The 25648-nt window shown below is 39.6% G+C and overlaps 2 protein-coding genes across 4 annotated transcripts in view; one reads left to right on the top strand and one right to left on the bottom strand.

Moving 5' to 3' along the window:
• The window catches only part of ATP6V1A (ATPase H+ transporting V1 subunit A), a 62927-nt gene extending 55199 nt beyond the window's left edge, over positions 1–7728 (bottom strand). The window contains exon 1 of one of the 2 annotated variants that reach the window (XM_005674936.3): positions 7617–7728. The gene's annotated coding sequence lies outside the window, so the exon portion shown is untranslated. Of the gene's footprint in view, positions 1–7381; positions 7522–7616 lie in introns of those variants that run through there. The other variant, XM_005674937.3, reaches the window with a different exon arrangement.
• Positions 8437–25648, top strand: part of NAA50 (N(alpha)-acetyltransferase 50, NatE catalytic subunit) — a 31333-nt gene continuing 14121 nt past the window's right edge. Inside the window, exon 1 of one of the 2 annotated variants that reach the window (XM_018039131.1) lies at positions 8437–8780. In XM_018039131.1, the coding sequence (XP_017894620.1) occupies positions 8773–8780 (8 nt within the window). In that variant the 5' untranslated portion in view covers positions 8437–8772. The remainder of the gene's footprint in view (positions 8781–25648) is intronic. The other variant, XM_018039062.1, reaches the window with a different exon arrangement.

The raw sequence follows: 25648 nt of genomic DNA, 5'->3' as shown, positions 1-25648 counted from the left end.
ATTACTGATGATTGCCTAATTACAGAAGCAACCAAGTACCCATCAACAGATGAAAGGACAAAGATCACGTGGTATACACATACAATGGAATATTTCTCAACCATAAAAAAGAATGAAATCTTGTTATTTGCAACAACATAGACATGGATGCTTTCAACATGTAACAAATCTCACTCTAAACCATCTGCTGTTTTCTATCATGACTCTGAATGATGTATTAATTTCAGACTCTTAAAAGGACTAAAATCAAGTACAAGATTAGTCATCAGTTAAAATTACTTTTAATTTTGCTTTACCGGCAACCTTGTTTGAAGCTTCTTTCTTAAGGAGAGTTAATCTTCTACCTAGTTTTTCACTCACCAAAGCCCAAACGTGGGCTTCTCCTTATGCTGCCATATGACTGCATCAGGTGACAGACTCCACGCTTGTGCAATCTGCTCTATTATCCCCAGAGAAGAAACCACTTCCGGAAGACTCAATAGTCACACAAAAACAAAATCTGTAACCCCATCTTATAATGCCTATCACTTCCTTATGCATTTTTGATGACACCTTCTCATTGGGTGCCTATGGGTTATCATACACAAAATTAAGGAGAGTTTACGGAATTATCAGTGTAATTTACACACTTTCCCTTCAGATACTTAAGTAAATAAGACAAAAAAATTTTCAGACAATTGCCCTTTCTGGCAATCCCAAACAGCGGGACTGCTGGATGGAAGAATATGTATTTTTAATATTCACAGATATTGCCTGATTGTTTACTTAAAAAAAAATAAGACCCACAAAACTCTTACAATATACATCTCCACTAGCATTTTGAGAAAATCCTGTATCACACATCTCTGTGACCAGTAGGTTTACCACTTAAATTTTACTAATCAGAAAAAAATTTCACTGTTATAATACTGATTACTAGTGAAGTTACACATTTTTTCATAAGTTTGCAGAATGCTTCAATTTTTCTTCAAGTTCTGGTCATATGCTTTACCCATGTTTCTTTTGGGTGTACTTTTAACTCTTCAACTGTTACGCATATTTCAATTTTCTTAAATCTATCTTCTATTTTTGCCACTGAAATATTCATTTCTCTGTGTTCTCACATTCCTATGTTTACTTCCATGACTTTCAGATTCCCTATCTTGGTTTAAAAGATCATTACTACATTTAGATTGTAAATATAAAAAAAAATTTAGGAACTAACATTTTTAATATTTTAAATATTTAAGTTTTTAATCTATCTTGACATTGGTTTCTGCATATGGTACAAAGTACTGGCTCAATTTAATTTCTTCCAGACAGATAAGCTGTGTCAGTTATACTTACTACATATGCCCCCTTTCCCCCACTGGACGGAAATATCACCTTGCCATATACTAAATTCCTTTTTATTCTGGGTTTACTTCTGCTTTTTAAAATTCTGCTGAACTTACAAAGGCCTAAAAGTATACCTTCACCTATAAACTTAAATAACATATTCATTATCTAAATAAGTTGAAACATTTTCACTTAAAGATATTCAAGTAACTAAGAAGAAATCATCATTTAAGTGGCTTAATTCTCCATTTCAAATTAAAAAATTTTTGCTGCTCAAAGCAATTAACTGTAATTGGAGAAACTAAAAACATACAATAAATTTTAAATCTTTCTTAAAACTCTTAATCTATGGATAATTATTTATTTTGCTGAATTTCCAACATCTTTTTCACATATATATATACAATCATTACTACCGTTTCTGATTCATGCCCTTTCATTTTTATAAATGTTTCCTAATGTAATCAGTCTTCTCTACTTTATTTTTAAATAAACACTTTAAGAATTAAATTAAGAAATAACTACAAACATAAAGTCTGGTTGTTATTCATTGCTCAAGCACAGGTGGAGCTCTTCTGCATTATATCATGCATGGCACGTTGTTGATACTTTTAAAAATGTTTGTCAACAAAAGAACAATAGTTTCTACAGATATTATTAAAATTCAAAATTGAAAATTTTATTGTAGTAGCTAAAGTCATAATATTGAGGGCTTGCCAAATGGCTCAGTGGTAAAGAATCCGCCTGCTCATGCAGGAGACGTAGGAGATTGGGGTTTGATCCCTGGGTCAGGAAGATTCCCAGAAGAGGAAAGGGCAACCCACTCCAGTATTCTTGCCTGGAATATCCCATGGACAGAGAAGCCTGGTGAGCTACAGTCCATGCATTTGTAAAGAGTTGGACATGACTGAACTGAGCTACTCAGCATGCACTTGCAGTCACAATACTGACACCAAGAAAACAGCAAAAAAAAAATCACTAGGCTAAATCTCAAAATACTTATGAAATACTAGCAATTTTTAAAACCTAATTGCAGTTGTGAAATTCATTAAATGGAGCTAACTATGAGCAAATATAAAGGCGAGTTTAAAATAATCATTAGATAATTTTATTCACATAGTAACTAACTACACACATGACTTCAATAGTTTCAGGTAACAAGATTTATTACTCTGAAAATATACATCTATTTCAGCTGACTATAAATATACACACTATGTCTATGTATTTACTATATATATATAATATGTATATACTGTATATATAAAAGAATACACTTATATAAACCAAAGTCACTTTCAGTTCATAGCAGGAAACAAAAACATAGCAGCTTTTAAAGTCTCTACAGAAAAATGTAAAATATGGTTACTGATCATAATTTATTTCACTATAATAGAAAACTTGACATTAAAGAGAATATTCAATAATCTCTTCATAAAATCTTTCCTTAGAACAAATGAGTTATTTTCTTCAGGATTAAGGTGAAACATAAACTTATGCTAGCTACACTTCAATTACTATTTAATTTACTGATATTTTCCAATATAAAAATAAGATAAAAAAATTTAGAATAAAGAATAGAAATTTAAAATAAAAGCACAAACTCAAAAGTCCCTCCTGTACAGGTTGGGATAATTTTAATACATTTTTATAAGACTTTAGAAATAAATACCTCTTTAAACTGATACCACATACTAATGATCACAAGCTCTGGAAAATCTTAATCTGTTTTAGGGATTCCCTGGTGGTCCAGTGGTTAACAATTCACTTTGTAATGCAGAGGACAGGGGTTTGATCCCTGATCCAGGAAGATCCCACATGCTTCAAGGAAACTATGCTCATGTGCTGCAACTTCCGAAGGTGGTATGTCTAGAGCCAGTGCTCTACAACAAGAGAAACCACCGCAACAAGTCTGCAACTAAAGAATAGCCCCGTCTCACCACAATTAGAGAAATGCCCGCATAGCACGAAGACCCAGTGCAGCCAAAAAAAAAAAAATTAAAAAAATAATAAAATCTGTTTTAGAATCTTTGCTAGAGGTACATTTTTCTTGCTATTAGTAATAGCCTTTTTCAAAGTTTACTCCTTCCTCCATATCCCAAACTTGTTGCTTAATTTTATAGGATATCTAAAAGTCTCCTTTAGAAATTCAGTATGTATAGTCAAACTGTTGTTGTTGTTCAGTTGCTAAGTAGTATCCAACTCTTTGCAACCCCATGAACTGCAGCACACCAGGCTTCCCTGTCCTTCACTATCTCCCTGAGTTTGCTCAAATTCATGTCAAGTCAGTGATGTGATACAAACATCTCATCCTCTGTTGCCCCCTTCTCCTCTTGCCCTCAATCTTTCCCACCATTGGCTCCACAGGGGACGGTGACTAGATATCAGTAAAATTAATTTTTTAAATGTACAAAGTATGTACTAAGCCCTCCACATTCATGATCTAATTTAACAGTATCTATAGCATTGATTTCCCTGGTGGCTCGGACGGTAAAGTGTCTGTCTACAATGCAGGAGACCTGGGTTCGATCCCTGGGTTGGGAAGATCCGCTGGAGAAGGAAATGGCAATCCACTCCAGTACTATTGCCTGGAAAATCCCATGGACAGAGGATCCTGGTAGGCTACAGTCCATGGGGTCGCAAAGAGTTGGACAGGACTGAGCGACTTCACTTTTACTTTCACTTTCTTTCATAGTATAGATTTAAACATGAGGAAATTAAAGTTTAGATTAAGTAAACTGTCCAACGGAGAAGGCAATGGCCCCCCACTCCAGTACTCTTGCCTGGGAAATCCCATGGACGGAGGAGCCTGGTGGGCTGAAGTCCATGGGGTTGCTAAGAGTTGGACACGACTGAGCGACTTCCCTTTCACTTTTCACTTTCATGCATTGGAGAAGGAAATGGCAACCCACTCCACTGTTCTTGCCTGGAGAATCCCAGGGATGGGGGAGCCTGGTGGGCTGCCGTCTATGGGGTCACACAGAGTCGGACACGACTGACGTGACTTAGTAGTAGTAGTAGTAAACTGTCCAAGGTCTCACAGCTTAAACATGTGGTAAGGCCAGAACGTGAACCCAGGTCTATACGATCAAGAAATCTATTCATGCAAAGTTTGTACAATCTTGCTTCACATTTAAATACCATTTGCTAAGTCACTTCAGTCGTGTCCGACTCTGTGTGACCCCATAGACGGCAGCCCATCAGGCTCCCCCGTCCCTGGGATTCTCCAGGCAAGAAGACTGGAGTGGGTTTTAAAAATACTTTCACATAGATTATTTAGGGTTTCTCTAATTTGAAATCTTAATACCCTTGACAGAAAGGTCCTAAACATGAAACCCGGAGCCCCCAGTCCCAACTTTTCTAAAAAGCATGTAACTAAAGTGGCAGTGCTGAAGGATGATCCACTGACTTTTAGTCTAGTGCTATAGCACATGTAGCCTTCAGTGCCCCTTTTACATTAAATACAACTCACCCCACTCTCCTTCCCTCCCATATCATCCAAATACATTACAAACATATATGCTGTAAAAATAAGTTAGTCACTATGTTAATAAAGACCACCTGAGGTTTATATGCATTCCACTGACCATGATTTTGATAGCTGCTATTGACAATTTATACTTGAAAGCTAGAATCTAGTGTGTTACCTTAGAAGGCATTATGATCTGCAGGAATTTTAAAACTAGTTCAATCTCCCTGTCCAGTTATCTCATACTCAGTCAATAAACAATTTATTGAATGCCTATCAAGTACTTCATCATCCAGGAGCTAAAGACCAAGAGTAGGGACACTGTCCTTGAATTCCTAGGAGTTTTATAGTTCATTAAGGTACAGCTCAACGAACAGTAAGTAACTAAAAACAATGTTCTGGAAGTGAAAATAGAAGAATGGAATATTGTGCAGTATTCTACAGAAGTGAGTGCCTAGCTCTGCCCACAGAAGAAGAAAACATTCTTGGTGCTGGCCATAACCTATATAGTGACATATAAGGAAGACTTCAGAGTAAGCATACAAGAGGAGTTGGGGACTCAAACACAAGAACCCCTGTGTGCCATTTAATACTGAACTTCAGCACAGTTCTCTAACGAATGTTAAGATTTCTATATAGGGAATATCCTGGCAGTCCAGTAGTTAGGACTCATCCCTTTCACTGCCGAGGGTCTGGGTTTGATTCCTGATCGGGGAACCAGGAACTAAGATCCCTCCAGCCGTGAGGCACGGCCAAAAAAAAAAAAAAAACACAAAGAGATTTCTACATATAATACTCATTGATAGATAAAGTTAGTCTCAGAAATAGCTTCCATGCCACACACAGATCACTTATTTGTGAAAACTGTGTACAATATCAAAACTCTTTTTCAAATTCAACTTTAATAGTAATTCAGTCACTTCCTGCTGCCAATCTTCCAGATTTCATTAGTGGTCTAAATGATTGCTTTAGTAAGTTTCCTAAAATCAGGGGAATTGTGAAGTAAAACTGCAAACTCATTCAATCTCTTTCACATTGACATTTTCTCCTCTAGTACTCAACCCTTTTTAGCCTGCCTTCTGTATCCCATTTTGGTCTCACCCAGACAGGACTGATTTGGACTTCAAGAATCCTTATTATTTGGTGAATTCGTTTTAATTGGTGAAATGTCACCTGGGCAATGAAGCAACACTGCTTATGCTATTTCTGTCCTCTAGAGATCAGGAAATTTCAGGCTGGAGCAAATTAATAGATAAAAACTATGTATCAATAGCAGGCATCCTGAAACACAAACATCTCAACAGATTAGGTATATACCAATCTAGATATATGCACAAAACACTAAAACTGTAAAGCATAATAGTGGTCTTCTTTACTTAGAGAAAGCAAGAAAGATCTTTAAGGTTATCTTATCTAGTAATGAGCATCAACAGGCGAGTTTCTCTATTTTTGAACTTGGCTTTAAGGTTTAACTGAGAAAATGATTTTTCAGGTTAAGAAAAAGTGTAATTTAAATTTTTAAAATCAAATTTGTAATTTCTGTAAGTCCTTTCAATTTAAAAGAGGGAAGGGACTTTCTGAGTTTGTAGTGTAAACAAGAGTTTAACCCCAAACAGAAAAACATTCTTCCATAAAGCACACTGTTTGGGGTCAAAACATTGGTTACTACATTATTTCACTGGTTCCTACATGAAATGGGAGTACACTGGGTTGGGCAAAACCTAAACAATCATTTCTGCATATTCAGAAACTACTATTCATCAGAATCTGAACACGTCACCTGGAGTTTTACAAATGGAGCGGAGGGATACAAATGCTACTTAATACTAATTTAGCATTAGTTAAGGAATTGATTGGGAGTAGAGATTAAGTAGGATTTTAGGGAGAAATGGCAAAAGGATGTCAAAGGCAAAAAATATGAAGTCAGCAATATTTAGACTTAACCCCCTTAAAGTTTACGGTCAAACGCACTGGTTTATTATCTTTCCAGCCCAATTTTTTTCTGAAGAATTACTCCCTTTCAGGGAAGTCAGTTCTGCATAAACTAGCCTGGGTCTCCTGCAGATCATGACATCGCAACACCATCTTTCAACGCCTCCTCATTCAATCTAGACTGTCGCATTAACAACATTGCCTGTTTTTGAAGCTAGTGTAGCTTTACTCTTTCAAGTATCCTCTCCGTTTCTACACCATAAAATTGGAGAAGAGAAAAGTAAAAAGCCACCTTTTACCATTCCAGACCCATTCAAAAGTTGTGAACATCTCTCGCAGGTATGTCAGATAAAAACTCAGAATTACTGAGAATGCACACTAGGAAGCAAGCTTTACAGTGACTCTGCAGTGAGAGAGTGTCTGCATCGCGACATTCTCTCCTAAGCCTGTCTCACAGGAGACGCCTCTGCCTCCGGGGTTTTTCCTATCTCCTGGTTCCCCACTCAGGAGCTGAAGGGGAAGACCTTACAAGGCCTCTGTCAAAGAACAAGCTTTGGGGATTGAGACCCGGAGACTATTGCAGACCCCTAACTAACGCCTGAATCAACCCCACTACCCGAAGCTCCAAAGACTTGAATGGGTAACCATAATGGCCGCACTCACCCCCAGCCCCGGGAAAGCTGAACATCTCAACCTCTAAATTGCAGGGGCGACCACGGTGGCGGGGACTGGACGAGGGGCGGGGGTCAAGATAAATGGAGAAACAAGATCCTCGCCGGTGCAGGATGACAGCGGGAGAAAGCCTGGGACAGCAGAGGCCACTATTCACATTCTCTCTTCTTTTCCTCCTTCCTCCCCTTCTATCCCCACCAGCCGCCGGTTACCGGTAGCCGCTCACCTGCCGGGGCGCGAGGTGCAGAAACTGTACCGATCACCGACCCAGAGGCTCTGTCACTGCGGGAGGGGAAGTCTTCAGCTGCAGAGTGGGGCGGGCGTAGGACGTCACGTGACCCCGAGCTCCGCCCTGTCAACCCCAGCCGGGCTGGCTGCATCTCCTGGGCTTGTATTTTAGCGGATCGTTTGAACATTAATTTCCTTGCGATTAGATTTTAGAAAGGAAAAAAAAAATGTCCACAAAGATCAGGTTGTAAACTGCAACGCAAAACGCGTGGCTGGAACGGGTTAAAGTGCATTGCTAAGGAAGTGACGTATACGCCGTGGTCTAGGGACCGGAAATAGCAATGGAGTTTCGTCCCCCTGGGGCCTGCCGGTAAAATCCCCAGGCTTAAAGGTTTGGGCAATCACGTGATCCCGAAACTGAAAAGTGCTGGACATAAGCCAAGTTATCTAGCCAATTGTTGACTACGTTTATTTGTCTTAAAAACACCTCATTACTTTCCACAGGCTTCTTTACATTTAAAGGAACAAGATTTATAAAATCTTTTTAGGAGACAGGTGCATTTGAAGGTCATACTGGACACTACAGCTGGGAAGACCAGAGTCAGGGAAGACTGAGCTTGTTAAAGTGCGAGAGGAGAGAGGGAGGGGTAGAAAAATCCGGATTTTATCGCCAGGGCCTACCAAGCAGGCATCACAAGTTGTGTCGTAAGGAATGGGAGGAGGAAGATGACGCCAGAGGGCACATCCCAGTAGAAAAATGGAGGTCCTGAAGTAGAGGGGGAAGGGTACGGGGAGGCCTGCAGTGCGGCTGCGCGAGGGGCGGCCGACGCGCCGGCGCGCAGAGGGGGCGGGGTGAAAGGTCATAGCGCGGCGGCGGGTCTGGCTGGCGGCGGCGGGCGGGAGGCGAGTTCCCCGTGTGCACGTGTGGAGAAGCTGCTGCACTAGCGCGGCAGCGGGAGGTACCTCCGCCCCCTCCGGAGACGCAGGGCCGCGCTAAACTCTCGCGGCCTCCGTCACCCGCTCAGCTCCTTGCCTTAGGCTAGGAGGCCGGCTTGCGGGGTTGAGTGGCCTGAGCTGAGGGCGCGGAGAGCTCAGGGCGGCGACGACAACGGCGTTGATATCGGCGGTAACAACGGCCTCAGCAGGCGGGGAAGATGAAAGGGTGAGGAAGGGCAGCGGGGCAGGGCCCGACCGGCAGGGGAGAGGGGCTGCGAAGGGTGGATGAGACTCTGGACGAAGACCCGGCGGAGGGAGGTTTCTGGGCTTCTCTGCACACGGAGGGGGCGGAGGCTCGGCTCGGGCTGTTGGCGGGCTGAAGGGCCAGCGGAGGTAGGACCCAGGGAACCCGGGATTGGGGCCCGGAGGACGAGTGCGGGTTGATTGGAGAACAGCTGCTGAGTGGGGCGGCGGGGAAAAGCTGTCGTGAGGCTCCTGAGGCCTCCTGCTCCCCGGGAGCGAACGGCAGAGCCACCCGCGGCCCGGCACTCCGAGGGAGCGGTCCGGTTGTCCTCTTCAGATCCAGGCTCGACACTGAGAACTGTGGTCTTTGACACCTTTCGGGGTTATCCAGACTTGGAAGCGGCGCAGAACCTTCTGGAGAGAGCAGGAATTGGAATAAAGAGCACGGATAGGAGTATTCAGAGCTAGTGACTCAACTGGATTTGGGTTGGGTCAGAGCGAGTGGAGGAGGGGGAGAGAGCGTGAGCACTGGAGACTTGGGGTGCCAAAATGTTTAAGGAAGTGTTGCTGATCAATAGGTGGAGCTATTGCTCCAGCACTTTACTATTGCCCCTGGGCCGGGAGGGAGTCCTGGATTCCTAGCAAGCTTTCTTCAGGTGTTGGCAAAGTTAATAAATATTCTTTCACAGGTTACCCCTTGGACAAAATTAGGGATTATTTTGGTTCGATTATTTACATTTGGATAAGACGTCACCTTATTATTCAGTTGCACACTGTTAAAGTATTAATTACATAATACGGTGTTTCAAAATATTGACGGAGTTAGCCCTTGCTTGCCTTTACCCTCCTTAGAGAAAGAAATGGAATCTTATCAGTGTTAAGAGCTTTCTCAGGTGGCTGAGTTTTTTCTGTTACAGCAAGCCAGTTAAAGAATTGTAACTGTGTTTTGAGTTAGGGAGGGCTTTCAAACTGTTCAGCAGCCCTTTTGAAGATAGAGTAAAAGTCCATGTTGTGAGTAATCTCATACTGCCCAAGACGAGGATTTAAATACTGCTTTAGTGTGTGTATGGGGCTTCCCCAATAGCTCAGCTGTGAAAGAATCCGCCTGCAATATAGGAGACACAAGAAACGCTGGTTCGATCCCTGGTTGGGGAAAGTCCCCTGAAGGAGGAAACGACAACCCACTCCAGTATCCTTGTCTTGTCTGGAAAATTCCATGGACAGAGGAGCCTGGCGGATTGCAGTCTGTGTGGCTTGTAGAGAGTCCCGTGCGACTGAGCACACACGCACTTTTCTTGGTGTGTGTATGTGTGTGAGGCTGCAGGAGAGGCCCAAGAACATTTAATTATATTTTTGTTGTTCAGTTGCTTAGTATTAAAGTTTAGAAAAAATGAAGAAATTTCGCAGTTCCTGCGTTATTTCACATTAAGTTCTAAAGAGTTCCAATCAGGATACTAAATGGGGATATGGGAAGTATGTGCTGCACTTGAATCATGATCTAGAATGTTGGCTATTTTATATGTGATCCAGTATAACGTGGCAAGTTTTATGTCTTTCTTTCCTTGAGTATTAGTGCTTTCTCTTGTTTGTTTTTGTGTTCTCATTGGCACTCAATATGTACTTGCTTTTGTTAAAGTAATAAAAATGAGGCTGAAGAGTTGTTGGTGTTGAGGTTGTGTGTGAATTTATAAAGGAGGGCCTCCAAAAATTATTCTGGATGTTTATATCCAAACTCTTTTGGTCTAGCTCATTCTACCCAGGATGTAATGTCCTTCCTGTTACTAACTTGGCAATAGAAATGGGGTCAAACAGTTAATATTCATAATCTACTGTCAGTTAATATACTCATGAGGCAGTTAAGAGTCTTTAAGTCGAGTTTGTATCACCTCTCATGATTGGAAGCTTAAGATCCTGTTCCTAATGGTAAACTTTTAACATGATTTCAGAGGAATAGACCTTTTACTTCTCAGGTGAAGTAACTCCTACATAAGATGGAACTTTAGTTTTTTTCACTTGTTAGTCTTATTCTTCAGTTCAGTTCAGTCGCTCAGTCGTGTCCAACTCTTTGCGACCCCATGAATCGCAGCACGCCAGGCCTCCCTGTCCATCACCAACTCCCGGAGTTCACTCAGACTCAACGTCCATCGAGTCAGTGATGCCATCCAGCCATCTGATCCTCTGTTGTCCCCTTCTCCTCCTGTCCCCAATCCCTCCCAGCATCAGAGTCCTGAGCAAATGAAGACTAGATGTTATTTAAAAGATTTTTAAGGTCCTTGAGTTCAAAGATGTGTATTGCTGTGTGCAGTGTAGTCCTGCCTCTTGGTTTATAAAGGCCTGTGAAAATGAAACAGTGGTTCTGATTGTGTGGTTTTTGTACAAAATTTTATTTGCTAAGTGTTTTTTTGGATACTGAGCTGATTGAACTGTAAGTCGGATAGAAATACCTAAAATTGGAAACATGTAGAACTCCTAACTCTAAATTAATGTACTGTTTGAATATTTTACATTACCTATATTGTCTGTCATTTTGAAACTTTTAAAACTTAAGTATCCTACCTGGTTTGTTCTTAATATTCTTAGTTTATTAGTAGCAGTAGGACTTCTTTTGGCATGTATTTGCTTTTCCGCCAAACAAGATAGATTTCCAGTTGTTAATTACTGCGTGTGTTTATACGCGTGGTCTAGGAATTTGAAGTATATTACTTGAGATGTTACTTCCTTTGTACCAAAGTTGCTTGTTTTTATGAACCAGAGACTTTACAGGTTGAATTTGTGGGAGGTAAGCTGATTATTTTTATCTGTTGTTCCTCTCTAGGGAGGGTAATACTCAAGCAAGAAGGTATTGTTATTCACAGCCCAGACTGAGATGGCAGTGTAATTAGTCAATACAATAGAAAGTAAAACTGAATCCATTTACCCTTCAACTGTCGCAAAGAGGTGTTAATTCTAATAAAGATGTCTAACTAGATGCAAATACACGTGAACAAAGTAAAGATGATAGCAATAATAAAGTAAATAAAACAGTGTAGTTTACCAATTCAAGTGTTACAATACAAAGATTCTGGGGACTTCCCTGCTGGTCCAGTGGATCAGTTCAGTTCAATTCAGTCGCTCAGTCGTAGTCGTGTCCGACTCTTTGCGACCCCATGAATCGCAGCACGCCAGGGTAAGACTCCACATTCCCAGTGCAGGCCACCTGGGTTTGATCCCTGGTCAGAGCGTTAGATGCCCCAAATTGCAACCTTGGGTATTGGTTGAAGGCCTGTGGGGGTGTTCAGTTGCTAAACTGTGTCTGGTTCTTTGCACCCCATGGACTGTAGCCACTAAGCTCCTCTGTCCATGGGGTTTCTCAGGCAAAAATACTGGAGTCGGTTGCCATTTCTTTCTCCAAGGGGATCTTCCCAACCCAGAGATCAAACTCCTGTATCCTGCGTTGGCAGGCAGATTTTTCACCACTGAGCCACCTGGAAAGCTCAAAGAGGTGTGTCCATACATTAAAAAAAAAAATCATGGAACTGTAAAAAAAAAAAAATTGTGTTCCTTACAGAATGTGTTTTATACTGCAATAAAAAATTTTTTAAGTTTTATTGCTGATTTTGTCAGAAAAAAAAAAAACCAAGCCAGTGAGGAACTTGTGTAAACCTGAAATCATACTTTGTGCTTTGTGAAGTCAGTAATTTATGGGATGTTGAGTAAGATGATAAATTTTAACAAATACTTTGTAATGTTCCCTTGCTATGTTCAGACCAGTTCATATAAAATGTAACCTACCTGTACCACAGTTTTAGAAAATCAATGTCCTAACAAAGATAAAGGAGATTAAAAGGAAAGTAAGCTGCAATATGATATCTATTTAAAGATCCAGATGAACAGGTACAACAACATCATAAATCATAAGATCAGATGTATTTGCATCTGTCCATAAATATAAACTGTAAATTTATAAAGTATATCTACTACCAGTATAGATGTGTGCATTGGTAAGTAATGCTGTGTTACCATCAGTGTTATGATTTTTTCCCCCCCAAGTTATGGACAGCTCCTGGTGAAGTTCTGAAAAAAATACCGAATAATCAAGAATTTATGGATTAGAAAGGATTTTTAAATGCTACTTATATAAAGCATTATCTTTCAAAGCCAGTGCTTTTGCCTAACCAAACTATTATCTATATTAAATTTCATTTTGCTCAATCCTCTCTTTTGGTCTGTAGAAATCCCTGTGACTCTTGGTTTTCTCTTCCAGGTATTAGCTATGTCTTCCAGCTTTGTGCCATCTGAGAAGACATACATTTTCAATTATTTAAATGGTGTCCTTTTTTCTTTTTTAGAAGTGCAGCCTACAGAAACCATTAGAATACCAGTAGTAATCAATAGAAATGTCCTTTCCATCATAGAAATGAGAATTGTATGGATTATAGTTTAATAACTACAAAATTATATAATTGTGCTGTCATAAAACACTCCTTTCTTTTGAGCTGTTGTCTTCCGTCATCTCCTAGTTACGTTCATTCAGTGCCTGACTTATTAGCAAAATGACTAATTACAGTTGGCTGTAGAACAGTTGAAAAGTGTCTTGTGTTACTGAGGAACAGAATTAAAATGTCAGTTGTTGGACAGTTTCTATGTATGTTTCAGACAACTTGGATATGTGAGTCCAGTGTAAATATTATGAAATGTAACTACAGATAAAATATTTCCAAGGAAAAATTAGCATCTGAATTGAGATGTACCATTAGTGTTATGTACACTGGCTTACTTACTATGAAAAATGATTTTTTTAATATCATTGATTTTAATTTGATTACATGTTGCAATAATTTCACCTATTTCTTTTTGCCTTGTTAATGTAGATACTAGGGGAAAATTTTTTTAACAGGGACCTGAACTCTGGACCTAAAAAATTTTAAATTATATATGTGACTTGAATTCTATTTCTCTTGGGCGGTGCTGTGCTAGACCAGGGCGGGGGCGGGGGTGGGGTGGGGGGATGGGGGCGGGGGTGCGGGGAGAGACAGATAAATGTCTAAAATATGATCTCTTCCCTTTGGATCTAGAACTCAGATGGTAAATGTTTCAGCTATGGGACAACAGATAATGTGTGGCTGTTTACACCTTTGTGGTAACTGCTCCTCGTTTTAGATTAAAATATTATAATCTAGTCATATCTTCTGAGTAAAGAAAGAGGGGTATGTATTTGCCTTGCCTGAGCTAGTACAACCTATATTCTACCTTTTTTGGATAATTATTTTGGATTGGATAATTCAGCGGAGAAGAATTCGTTGGATCAAAAAGTACTGCCATTTTTAAAGCTCTGATATTGGTTGCCACCTGACCTCCAGAAACATAGTAACAATTTATACTGCCAGCAGTGTATGAGAATGCCCTTCTTCAAGGGCTGATGAGAAAGAGGGGAACACTTGCAGAAACCTCAGGGACATGGAGGAAGACGTGGCTACCATTTCATGGGTGGTGTAAATTACCTTTTTCTAGGATGAACGACACAGCTGAGCCTTTATAAATGATAGAATTAACAATTCCTTTTTTACGAGTTGGTTTTGAGGGCACTGCTGCTGCCAAGTCGCTTCAGTCTTGTCTGACTCTGTGCGACCCCATAGATGGCAGCCCACCAGGCTCCCCCATCCCTGGGATTCTCCAGGCAAGAACACTGGAGTGGGTTGCCATTTCCTTCTCCAGTGCGTGAAAGTGAAGTCGCTCAGTTGTGTCCAACTCTTCGTGACCCCATGGACTGCATATACCCTTAATTCTAGTTTTACTTTGCTGACTAGGTGATAAATGGCCTGCCTTTTTTCCTTCGTTATTGATTACTTGGTGAAGTTGGACATTTCTCGTTTTTCTGGCCATTTGTGTATCTTTGTGACTTAACTGTTACATAAACTTCCCAGTTTTTAATTTGGACTTAGATTGCTTTTTTGACTTCAAATTACAAAACATCGAACATTATATTCTTTAGAAAATGGGCTTGAGACATTTACTTTAGTAAATATTGTTTGTGTTGCCAGTTTAGAACCCAGAGCATTAGAAACATTTTTATATGCAGAGCTTGTTAAGCTCGGGTAGGCAAGGAAAATGTTTTGTACTTAGAAGCATTTTAAACATTTCTTTTTTCTCTTTCCAGAAAACTAAGATATGTTTAAAGATGTATTTGGATTCCTCCTGCCGACCAGACTGTAGAGTTTATTATTTGTAGCATAATTTTTCTCTAAAAAGGAGACTTACAATGCACAAAGCATTTGAACTAAAAGCAACCACATGTTGTAGTTCGGTGTGCCACCAGTAATTGTTAGTGGCTAACTAATTAGTTGGTCACTAACTAATAAGATTCTTAACTTCTGGGCCTTCATTTCTTTGTCTCTTTTGCAGTTTGTGTGATCTTTAGTTCCCCAACCAGGGATTGAACCCCGTACCTAACCCCTGGACTGCTAGGAAATTCTCTCATTTCTTTCTTTAAAGAGAACAGCTTGAACCTGAATAGGAAAGGCCAGAGATTCTTGTGCCAGTTCTAATCTGTTGATAGTATCTTATCAGTATTACATGTCTGTAATGTAGCTTTATGAGGTCTCTGACTGTGGAGGAGGGAGTGACAGCATTGATTATTAATGGCACATGTGTCATGTGTTTGCCATTTCTGGTCTCTGTCAATTGTAGCTTTCTATGATACCAAGAAACAAAACTTTGGAATCATACTTGAATTGTTCTCTTTTAAGCTGCTCTCATTTTTCTCTGTGTCTGCTTTTTGGGACCTGTTCTCCCATCTCTCCCCCTTGCCACTGTTACCTTTTACAGTGGAGGCAGTTAAGGCAATATGCCAGGCAATAAACCTCATCTAAAATAGTGTCCATGGTCTATTAATGTAACTATAAATATGGTATGAAACAGATACAGAGGTGAGTCAAGAAAGAAAGCAAATGGGTTCTGGGGTTTTTGAGTAGTTTTGTATAGCCAAAAAAAAAGGGAGGTGACAGACAAGGCTAGGCTAGTGGCCAAAGGTAGGCGATGAAGGGCTACTTTGAATTTCGTTTTGTAGATTATGTACAACTTTTTGGAAAGATTTTAAGTAGATAAGTAAAATGGTCAGATTTGTGTTTTAGGATTATTCTGACGGCATTGTGATGCTTTTGTCTCCTTAGCTGTAGACTTTTTCTCCTTATTAGGCTGTTAAGATATGGGTTAAAATGATGGCCTGAACCATACTACCAAGAGAAAGGGTATAGGAACAGGTTATAAAGATATTTGGAAACCAGAATCAACAGGGATTAAAATGGAATGTTAGAGTACATTTAAAGCTAGGTTTCTGTATTGGATGACTGATGAGTCTTTGCATAGAGAACAGATTTCGTATAGAGAATGATGAGTTCAGTTTTTGACGTGTTGAATTTGTGATTCCTGTGCAGTTCAGCTCAGTTGCTCAGTCATGACTGACTCTTTGCGGCCCCATGGCCTGCAGCACTCCAGGCTTCCCTGTCCATCACCAACTCCTAGAGCTTGCTCAGAGTCATGTCCATTGAGTCGGTGATGCCACCCAACCATCTCATCCTCTGTCATCCCCTTCTCCTCCTGCCTTCAATCATTCCCAGCATCAGGGTCTTTTCCAATGAGTCAGTTCTTGTTGATTCCTGTAGATATACCTTTTATTTATTTCTGCTTGTGCTGGGTCTTTGTTGCTGTGTGAGGGCTTTTTCTAGCCGTGGCAAGCGGGGCTACTTTTCGTTGCAGTGTAGGGGCTTCTCAGCATGGTGGCTTCTTTTGTGGGCCACAGGCTCTAGGCATGTGAACTTCAGTAGTTGGCCCCACGCAGGCTCAGTTCTGGCTCACGGGCTTAGTTGCTCTACAGCATGCGAAATTTTCCAGGACCAGGGATTGAATTCATGTTCCCTGCGTTGGCAGGCAGATTCTTATACACTGTACCACTAGGGAAGTCCAAAACATCAGTATTTAGGTAGTAATAAGGGAAAAGCTCTAGTTAGGAAGGAGATCACCTAGCTGAACATACAGTAACCATGGAAAATTTTTTCAAGGAATAATCTTTTTCCTTTTACAGTATAACCGTGAATATATGTCCCCGTGTGTGTTTAGTGCTTCTAGTATGCAACCAATTAATTACTGAGATTTTTACAGATCTAATATTTGCAGTCACACGGCTTGGAGAACTGATTCACCCACCTCTGCTGTTCCGATACCTGCTAAACCTCTAGAGCAGTGACTCTGAACCAGGGGCCACTCCCATCCCACTCCGGACATCTGATAATGTCTGGAGACATTTATAAGTCATCACAGTAGGGGGGATGGTTATTGGCATCTAGTGGGTAGGGCTAGCAATGCTGCTAAGCATCCCACAGTGCTCTGTGAAGCCCCTCACAACAGGATTATTGAGCCCTAAATATCAGGGCCAAAATGGAGAAACTGCTCTAAAATCTAGATGAGATGAAAGAGAGCTCATCAGTTTTACTGAGGTCCTGGAGATTCTTAGATATACTAAAATTAAATTAGCAATTCTATGAAGTAGTTGAGATTCTGCCCTAAGTCTTGTAGAGGTTAGGTTCAAAAACAAATGCAGTGTAGAGGTTCTGTGCCTTGGAAGAGTACAGTGGTGATATAGTTCAAATGAGGTGGAAATCTCAGCAGGTTGACCGGTTAAGGCCTCAAGAACAGTTGGTATTTAAGCTGTGCTTTGATAAATGCTGAGTGGGCTTACTTTTAGGTTCAAGGAATTTATACTTTAGAGGAATCACTCTTTCATGTAATTTACTTGAAGGGAAGAGTTTAGAATCAGATTACTGCTAGCTAAGAAAATTATGCTCTAAACCCCTTAAATTTTTTATCAAAGGACCATGAGCATACTTTGATCCTTATTAGAAAACAAATTTTATGCAAAGCTGCTTTATCAGTACACCTTAGATAAGTGTTTTTAACCTTGAGAAGTAAAGATGACTCCTTTGAGGAAAGTCATACAGTGTGGCTAACTTTGCACTATAATGACATTCATAGACATAGGCCTAATTCTGGCTTTATTGGTAATTGGCTACAGGCATATTTGTCTGGGCTTCAGTTTTGTCATCTATAAAATGAAGGGGATTAGAGTCAGTGGCTTCTGAGGTCCCTTCCAGATCAAGCCCTTCTTCATAAGAGGTGACCAGTTAAAATTTTGTGCCAAGGTGCACTTAAATACCCATCTAAAGTATAAAGACTTTAAGCTTTCTCTGTACATCATTTTCTCTTGTTGCTATGTAACTTTAGCAGTCAGACTTTGTACAAAAAGACCCACTTCTGTGTAGTCATACCTCCATCTTGTGGCCTTCCAGAATATTGCCACTAAATTTTGTTTTATAATTATGGCCATAATTAACATTACCTTTAAAAACTAGAAATATTTAAAGTGCTTATTATCTGATGTTGCTACTAAATATTTTACACAGATTATTCCATTTTATCATAGCACTTGTTTTTTAAGCTAAGAGTAAAGATTTCCTACTACTGTATTCCAAGTGCATCAATTATATGAGATTTGTCTGAGTAACAGACGCATCTTGTGGTGCTGCTCTGTACAATAGGAGGCAGGTAGCTGTGTTTTCCAGATCTAAGGATTTGGTTCACATTTCTGTGGGTGCTTGTGCAGTGTCAGTCTGCTCCCACCCCTTTAGATCCTTAGTCTCAAAACTTTGGTATGGAGATGTCTTAAGAGTTTGTTATGGATTTGAAAAACAAAAAATGACATATCGTATGAATTTACTTGAGCTGAGATAATAGCTTCTTTAATAATAGCTGTCTTCAGTTTTTTAGTTAGGGTTGCGAACTCTAGTGCCAACAGGAACCCAGGACCTGGCACCAGGCAGATAAGGTAATTGTGTTAAACAAGAAATGTAAGCTTTATGTAGAAAATCTCCTGGTTTAAAAATTAGCAGCCAGCTTAATTAGGAAAAACAAAAAACTGTTGACTCAAACAGATGTGGCCATGTGGCTGATTTACCTTTTAGGCCAGGAATTTGGGCTTATCTACAGAGCAGAGATCTTAAACTGATCCATTAAAAATAGTTTACGTTGTTAAATTATATTGAAATTTTATCTGAAGTAAGTAGTTAGTGTAGTGATTAAAAAACCCAGCTTTCAGAATTAGGCCAATTTGAGTTTGAGTCACAGTTCCTCAATACTAATTACGTCACACACACTGCTTTTCCAGATTAGTCCCTAAACTCTCTTGAAGATTGTCTCTCAGGTGTCTTTATGGGCTCCTGTTCTTTTACTTCTGAAATTCAGGTGCCGGTGCAGGAGACTCAGGAGATGTGGGTTCAATCCCTGGCTTGGATAGATCCCCTGGAGGAGGAAATGGCAACTTGCTCCAGTTTCTTGCCTGGAGAATTCCGTGGACAGAGGAGCCAGGCGGGGTGCAACCATGGAGTCACAAGGAGTCAGACATGACTGAGCGGCTAACACTTTCACTTTCTTTCACTTCTGGTAGTTTTTAGATTTTCTTCCCACTACAGACATTCTTGGTAATGTGATCTGTTCCCATAAATAGAAGATCTGCAGTATACATTATTGATATTCCAGGAAGCAACTCTCAAAAGTGATGTCTTACAAAAGAAACTTCTTTCCTTAGGAGTTAGAATAATGTAAAAAGTTCAGGTGCATTCTCTCTGCTAATTGTTTTTATCTACTTAACAACATTGCATCCAGTCACATTAGATAGCATTTGAATGGTTATATAAATATTTTAAATGATTATTCTTACCTTTAAAATACTTAACAGTATTATACAGAGGGCCAACTATACTGTGTCATTATCTATAAGGAACTTGAGCCTCCTTGGATCTGGTTCCTCACGGGGCAGCAGAGGGTCTTAGAACAGAGGGACACTGTCAATGTGGCAGGATGGGGAGGTTGTCTGGCCATGTAACCAGTTACACCAAAAACAGACTATGACAGGCTCGAGATTGCTGAATTTAGATTAGGTCTTTACCAGAATGGAAGGTTCACTCTCATCTGCCTCTCATTTAGCTTCCCTTCTACAAAAACAGAAAGCTTGCTTCAGCTGGAAATAGAGAAGTTTAAGTAGTTTGTTAAAAGTTTGAGCTTCTAGCCTCCTTTTGTTCTTTAAAATAGTAAAGAATAATTGAGACAGTGAGTGCTTTCTACTGAGTTTTAGTATCAGAAGTAATGTCGTTAGTAAGTAACTACAATACTGTTACACCTAATACCATATTCTGATCTGACACCCAGTCTGTATTAGGCTTGTTCAAGTCAGAATCCATATAGGTCCACATGTCCCAGTTGGCTGAAGTATCTCACCATCTTTTATAATCTGACAGTTCTTCCTCCTTTAAAAAAAAAAATTATTACTTAGAATAGTTTTGGTTATGGTTTTAGATTTATACTTCTGAAGATGGTGCAGACCCATTTTCCCTGTATTCCCACTATCCCCTATTAATAACAACTTACATTAGTATGGTACATAGAAAATGAAAAGACAAGCCATGAATTGAGAGAAAATAGTTGTAGATTATATGTGATAAAGGGCTTATATCCAGAATATGTAAGCAATCTTTATAACTCAGCAAGATAATTTTAAAACGGGAATTTTTTTTTTTTATGAACTAATATAAAAACTCTAGGTTTATTCCAAGTCCTAGATCATGGGCAAAAGATTTAAACAGACATTTCACCAAAGAAGATGTACCAGTGGCTAATGACCAAGTCAAAGGAAAAAAATTGCTTAGCATGATTAGAGAAATGCAAATCCAATGAGATGATCACTTTGTACCAGTAGAATAGCCATAAACAGAAAGGCAGTAAAAAAGTGTTGATGAGGATGTGGAGAAATTGGAACCTTAATACACTACTAGCAGGAATGTAAATGGTGTGGCCACTTAGGGAAGCAGTTTAACAAGGCATTCGTTTTCCCTTACCACTGTAGCAAATGACCACAAACTTGGTGACTTAAACAGCACAGATGTATCATCTTAGTTCTGGAGATCAAAAGTCTGAAATGGGTTTCACTGTGTTAATATCACGGAGAAGGCAATGGCAACCCACTCCAGTACTCTTAGCGTGTCCGCTAAGAGTCGGACACGACTGAGCAACTTCACTTTCACTTTTCACTTTCATGTATTGGAGGAGGAAATGGCAACCCACTCCAGTGTTCTTGCCTGGAAAATCCCAGGGACGGGGGAGCCTGGTCAGCTGCCGTCTATGGGGTCACACACAGTCGGACACGACTGAAGCGACTTAGCAGCAGCAGTGTTAATATCAAGGTGTTGGTAGGTATAATGACTCCTGTCTACCTGGGACTTCAGGATGTGACCTGATTTAGAAATAGGGTCTTTGCAAATGTAATTGAGATGAGGTCATACTCAGTTAGGGTGGGCCCTGATGTCCTTTTAAGAAGAGAGTCTACATACACAGAGAAGATCATGTAAAGATAGAGACAGACATTAGAAACATCTGAGGCCACCAGAAGCTGGCAAAGGTGAGGAAAGCTTCTGCTCCAGAGCTTAGAGGGCATGGCCCTACTGACACTCTGATTTTGGACTTCTGGCATCCAGAACTTTGAGAGAATACATTTCTATTGTTTTAAGCCACTGAGTTTGTGCAGTTCTAAGAAACTGATACAATAGATCTGTGTTTCTTCCAAAGGCCTAAGGTAATGTTTTCTTGCCTTTTCAGCTCATAGACTGCTTGTATGCCTTGGTTCATGGTTCATCTTCAAAGCCAGCAGCATAGCATCTTTAAATCTCTCTTGTCTCTGTTGTCACATCTTCTGTGATTCCCAAGAATCTGTGTGATTACAGAGGGCCCAACCAGATAGTCCTGGTTAATTTTACTATCTCAGGTTCTTACATCTGCAAAGTTCATTTTTCATATAAGATGACATATTAAAGGTTCCTGGGATTAGACAGCCTCTGGGTGTCATCATTCTGTATACTACAGGCAGTTTCTTTAAAAAGTAAAACATTTGCCATACGACCCAGCAGTCCCACTTCTAGGTATCAACCAGAAAAAAGATGAAGTATATGTCTGCATACAGATTTGTGTGCAGTATTCATAGCAGCATTGTTTATAATAGCCATGAAGTAAATACGGTTAAAATCCCAAGTGGTAAATGGATAAACAAAATGTGATATATTCATACAATGAAATACTATTCAGCTACTGACAAATTGGAATAATAGTTGAACCTCAGAAACATGCTGTGTGAAAGAAGTCTAGTTCAAAAGATCACGTTATATGAAATGTTCAGAAATGATAAGTCTTGAGAAAGAAGGTGAATTTAGTGGCTGCCTTGCTTGGAGTAGGTAAGGGGATTTATCTTGCTATGCACGAGAGATTTGAGGGGTATGACATGAGTGCTCTTGCTCTAAAGCTAAATTGAGAGGATGGTTTAACAACTCCATATAAGTAGTTTTTTGGTTAGACTTTTTTATTATACATTGAGTATTTAAGATACTTCGCATCCTTACAACAGGAAATTGTGTTTCCATATACCAAGCAACAAACTATTGAAAATTGACATTAAAATAAAATACCATTGGAATTTCCTGTTGATTCAGTGCTTAAGACTCTGCGCTCCTAATGAAAGGGGCCTAGGTTTGACCCCTGGTTAGGGAACTAGATCCCAAATGCTGCAGCAAAGGTCGTAGTTTCCCCCCACTACAAGACACTGTGTGAAGACACTGTGTGGCCAAAATTAATTTTTTTAAAAAAAGCATTTACAGAAGCATCAAAAAAGTGAAATACTTAGGAACAAATCTGACCAAAAATGTAAAAAAACCTGCACACTGAAAACTACTAAACATTGCTGACAAGCGTGAAGAAAGGTCAGTAAATGGAGACATACACCTTGTGCATGGGCAGGAAGACTCAATATTGTTAAGATCACAACTCTATATTAAAAATTAAAACCCTTGAATTATACACTTAAAGTAGGTGAATTTTATACTATGTAAGTGATACTTCAAGAAGGCTGTTTAAGAGAAAAACAAGAACAATGTACAGGGATTGGGTTCATACACATCAATGCAATAAAACTTCTAGAAGAAAACAAAAATCTAAATCTTAATGACCTTGGGTCAGACAAAGATTTGTTAGATATGACCCTGAAAAGTATGATCCCCAGAAGTTCTTCCAAATGTACAACTTCTGCTGTGTGAAAAACACTGCTAAGAAAATGAAAAAAGCCACAGCTGGGATAAATCTTCTGCAACACGCATAACTTGGAAAGGACATGTATTCATAGTAACTTAAGTCTCAATATTTCAAACCCAGTTTTTTAAGAGTAATAGATTGCAACATCTCCTTTACCATAGAAGATACATGAGTGGCAAAGAAGTGCATGAAAAGATGTTCAACATTTAGGGATATGCAAATTAGAACCACAATGAAATATCACTACAAATGTATTAGAAAGGGATAAATTTTAAAAGTTCATAGTGCCAAATGCTAATTTGGATGCAGAATACCTGAAACTCTTGTATACTTAGCTAATGAGCCAGCACCCCCTCTCCTATGTATTTAGGAGAAAGAAAAACTTATATTCACACAAGAATCTGAACAGAAATTGTAGCCAACTTTATAATCTCCCAAAACTAGAAACACTGAAATGCTCTTCAATAAAAGTATAAACTCATACTGCATCTGTATAGGAATGAACTGTTGATGATAATAGTGTGAATCTCAAAGGCATTATGCTGAACGAAAGAAGCCATGCAAATGACTGTGTATTGTGATTCCGTTTATGTGGTAACTCTTGAAAAGGCAAACCTATGGGGAACAAAACTGGTAGATGGCTTCCTGGGAGTGGTGGTAGAGTGAAACTGCAAAAGGTCATGTAGGAGACTTTTGGGGTGATAGAATCATTCTGTTTCTTGCTAATCAAGTGGTAGTTCGGTGACTACGTATTTTTCAAAACTTAGAACCTTATGCCTAAAATTAATTTTATATAGGGAATTCCTTGGCTTCCTAGTGGTTAGAGCTTGGTGCTTTCACTCCTGTGGGCCCCGGTTCAATCTCTGGTTGGGGAACTAAGGTCCTGTAAGCTGTGCGATGTAACCAAAGGAAAAAAAATAGAATTAAAAAAAGTTTTTATGTGAACTTTTTTTTTTTAATCTAAGGAATATATTTTTTTTCCTAAGAAAGCAAATTTATTCTCAAAAAGCCTGGAAAAATAAGCGAACAACTAATAGTTGATATAGATTAGAAAACTGCAAAGTGATAGACTTGAATAGACTACAACAGTACTCATATTAAATCTGAACAGGCTGAATGCTCTCATTATCAGATTAAAGACACAAGACTTAGGCATATGCTGTTCACAAGAAGATACACTTAAGGAACACAGACGTTCAAAGTAAAGAGTGATAGAAAGTACATTATGCAACATTGATGAGAAGAAGGCAGTGTGTCTATATCGATAAACGAAGTAGACTGTAAGACGAGGAATATTACATCAAAAAGGTGGACGTTTCCAGATGATAAAAGGCTTGATTGACCAACTCATAACAGTCCCAAACGTTTATGCTGTTAATAACATAACCTGAAAATAGAAGCAAGCATTGACAGAACTGAAGAGCAAGAAGAAACGAAACACTTCCAAACTATCTTTGATGCCAGTAAACCTTACTGATAAAACCTATCAAAGATATTGTAAAGGTGGAGACGGCTGTGTCAGGGTAAGACTTACTGATGTATCATTTAAACTGACTTAAAGGGGGAGACAGAATAAATTTCAGCAAAGGATGGAAAGACCACCAACTGAGATAGGGCAAATTTCAGGTGAAGCAGATTTTCTGGGTAAGATCAGATATTTATTTTTGGATATGTTTAATTTGAAGTGTCTACTAGAGATGCTTTTGCATATAGGAGTGAATTCTAGGAAGAGACAGAAATTGAATTGGCAGCATTAAATTCATAGGACTATATATGGATTGAAGTCACCAAGAAAAGGTAGGTAGAGAACACGAGGAATACTGACTCGATGTGCAAGGCCCTTATAAAATTGGTTCTGCTTCCTCTTCAACCCTAGCTTCCATGTTTATTACATAAAAACATACTTTGTTTTACTGTAGCAAACTGTGTGTGCTTTGGGGAATACATGCTTCCTCTGTGTTCTGCCGTCTCCTTCAGTTCGGTCACTCAGTTGTGTCTGATTCTTTGTGACCCCGTGGACTGCAGCACGCCAGGCTTCCCTGTCCATCACCAACTCCCGGAGCTTGCTTAAAGTTACGTCCATCAAGTCGGTGATGCCATCCAGCCATCTCATCCTCTGTCATCCCTTTCTCCTCCCGCCTTCAATCTTTCCCAGCATCAGAGTCTTTTCCAGTGAGTCAGTTCTTTGCATCAGGTGGCCAAAGTATTGGAGCTTCAGCATCAGTCCTTGCAATGAATATTCAGGACTGATTTCCTTTAGGATGGATTGGTTAGATCTCCTTGATGTCTAAGGGACTTTCAAGAGGATCTTCACAACCACAGTTCAAAAGCATCAATTCTTTGATGCTCAGCTTTCCTTATAGTCCAACTCTCACATCCATACATGACTACTGGAAAAACCGTAGCCTTGAGTAGACAGACCTTTGTTGGCAAAGTAAGGTCTCTGCTTTTTAATATGTCATCTAGGTTGGTCATAAGTTTTCTTCTAAGGAGTAAGTGTCTTTTAATTTCATGGCTGCAGTCACCATCTGCAGTGATTTTGGAGCCCCCAAAATAAAATCTCTCACTGTTTGCATTGTTTCCCCTTCTATATGCCATGAAGTGATGGGCCCAGATGCCATGATCTTAGTTTTCTGAATGTTGAGTTTTAAGCCAACTTTCCGCTCTCCTCTTTCACTTTGATCAAGAGGCTGT

This window comes from Capra hircus, chromosome 1 (assembly GCF_001704415.2).
Source record: "Capra hircus breed San Clemente chromosome 1, ASM170441v1, whole genome shotgun sequence".
NCBI lineage: Eukaryota > Metazoa > Chordata > Mammalia > Artiodactyla > Bovidae > Capra > Capra hircus.
Note: the sequence above shows the minus strand (reverse complement) of the source record. Positions and strands in the feature narration are given on the sequence as shown.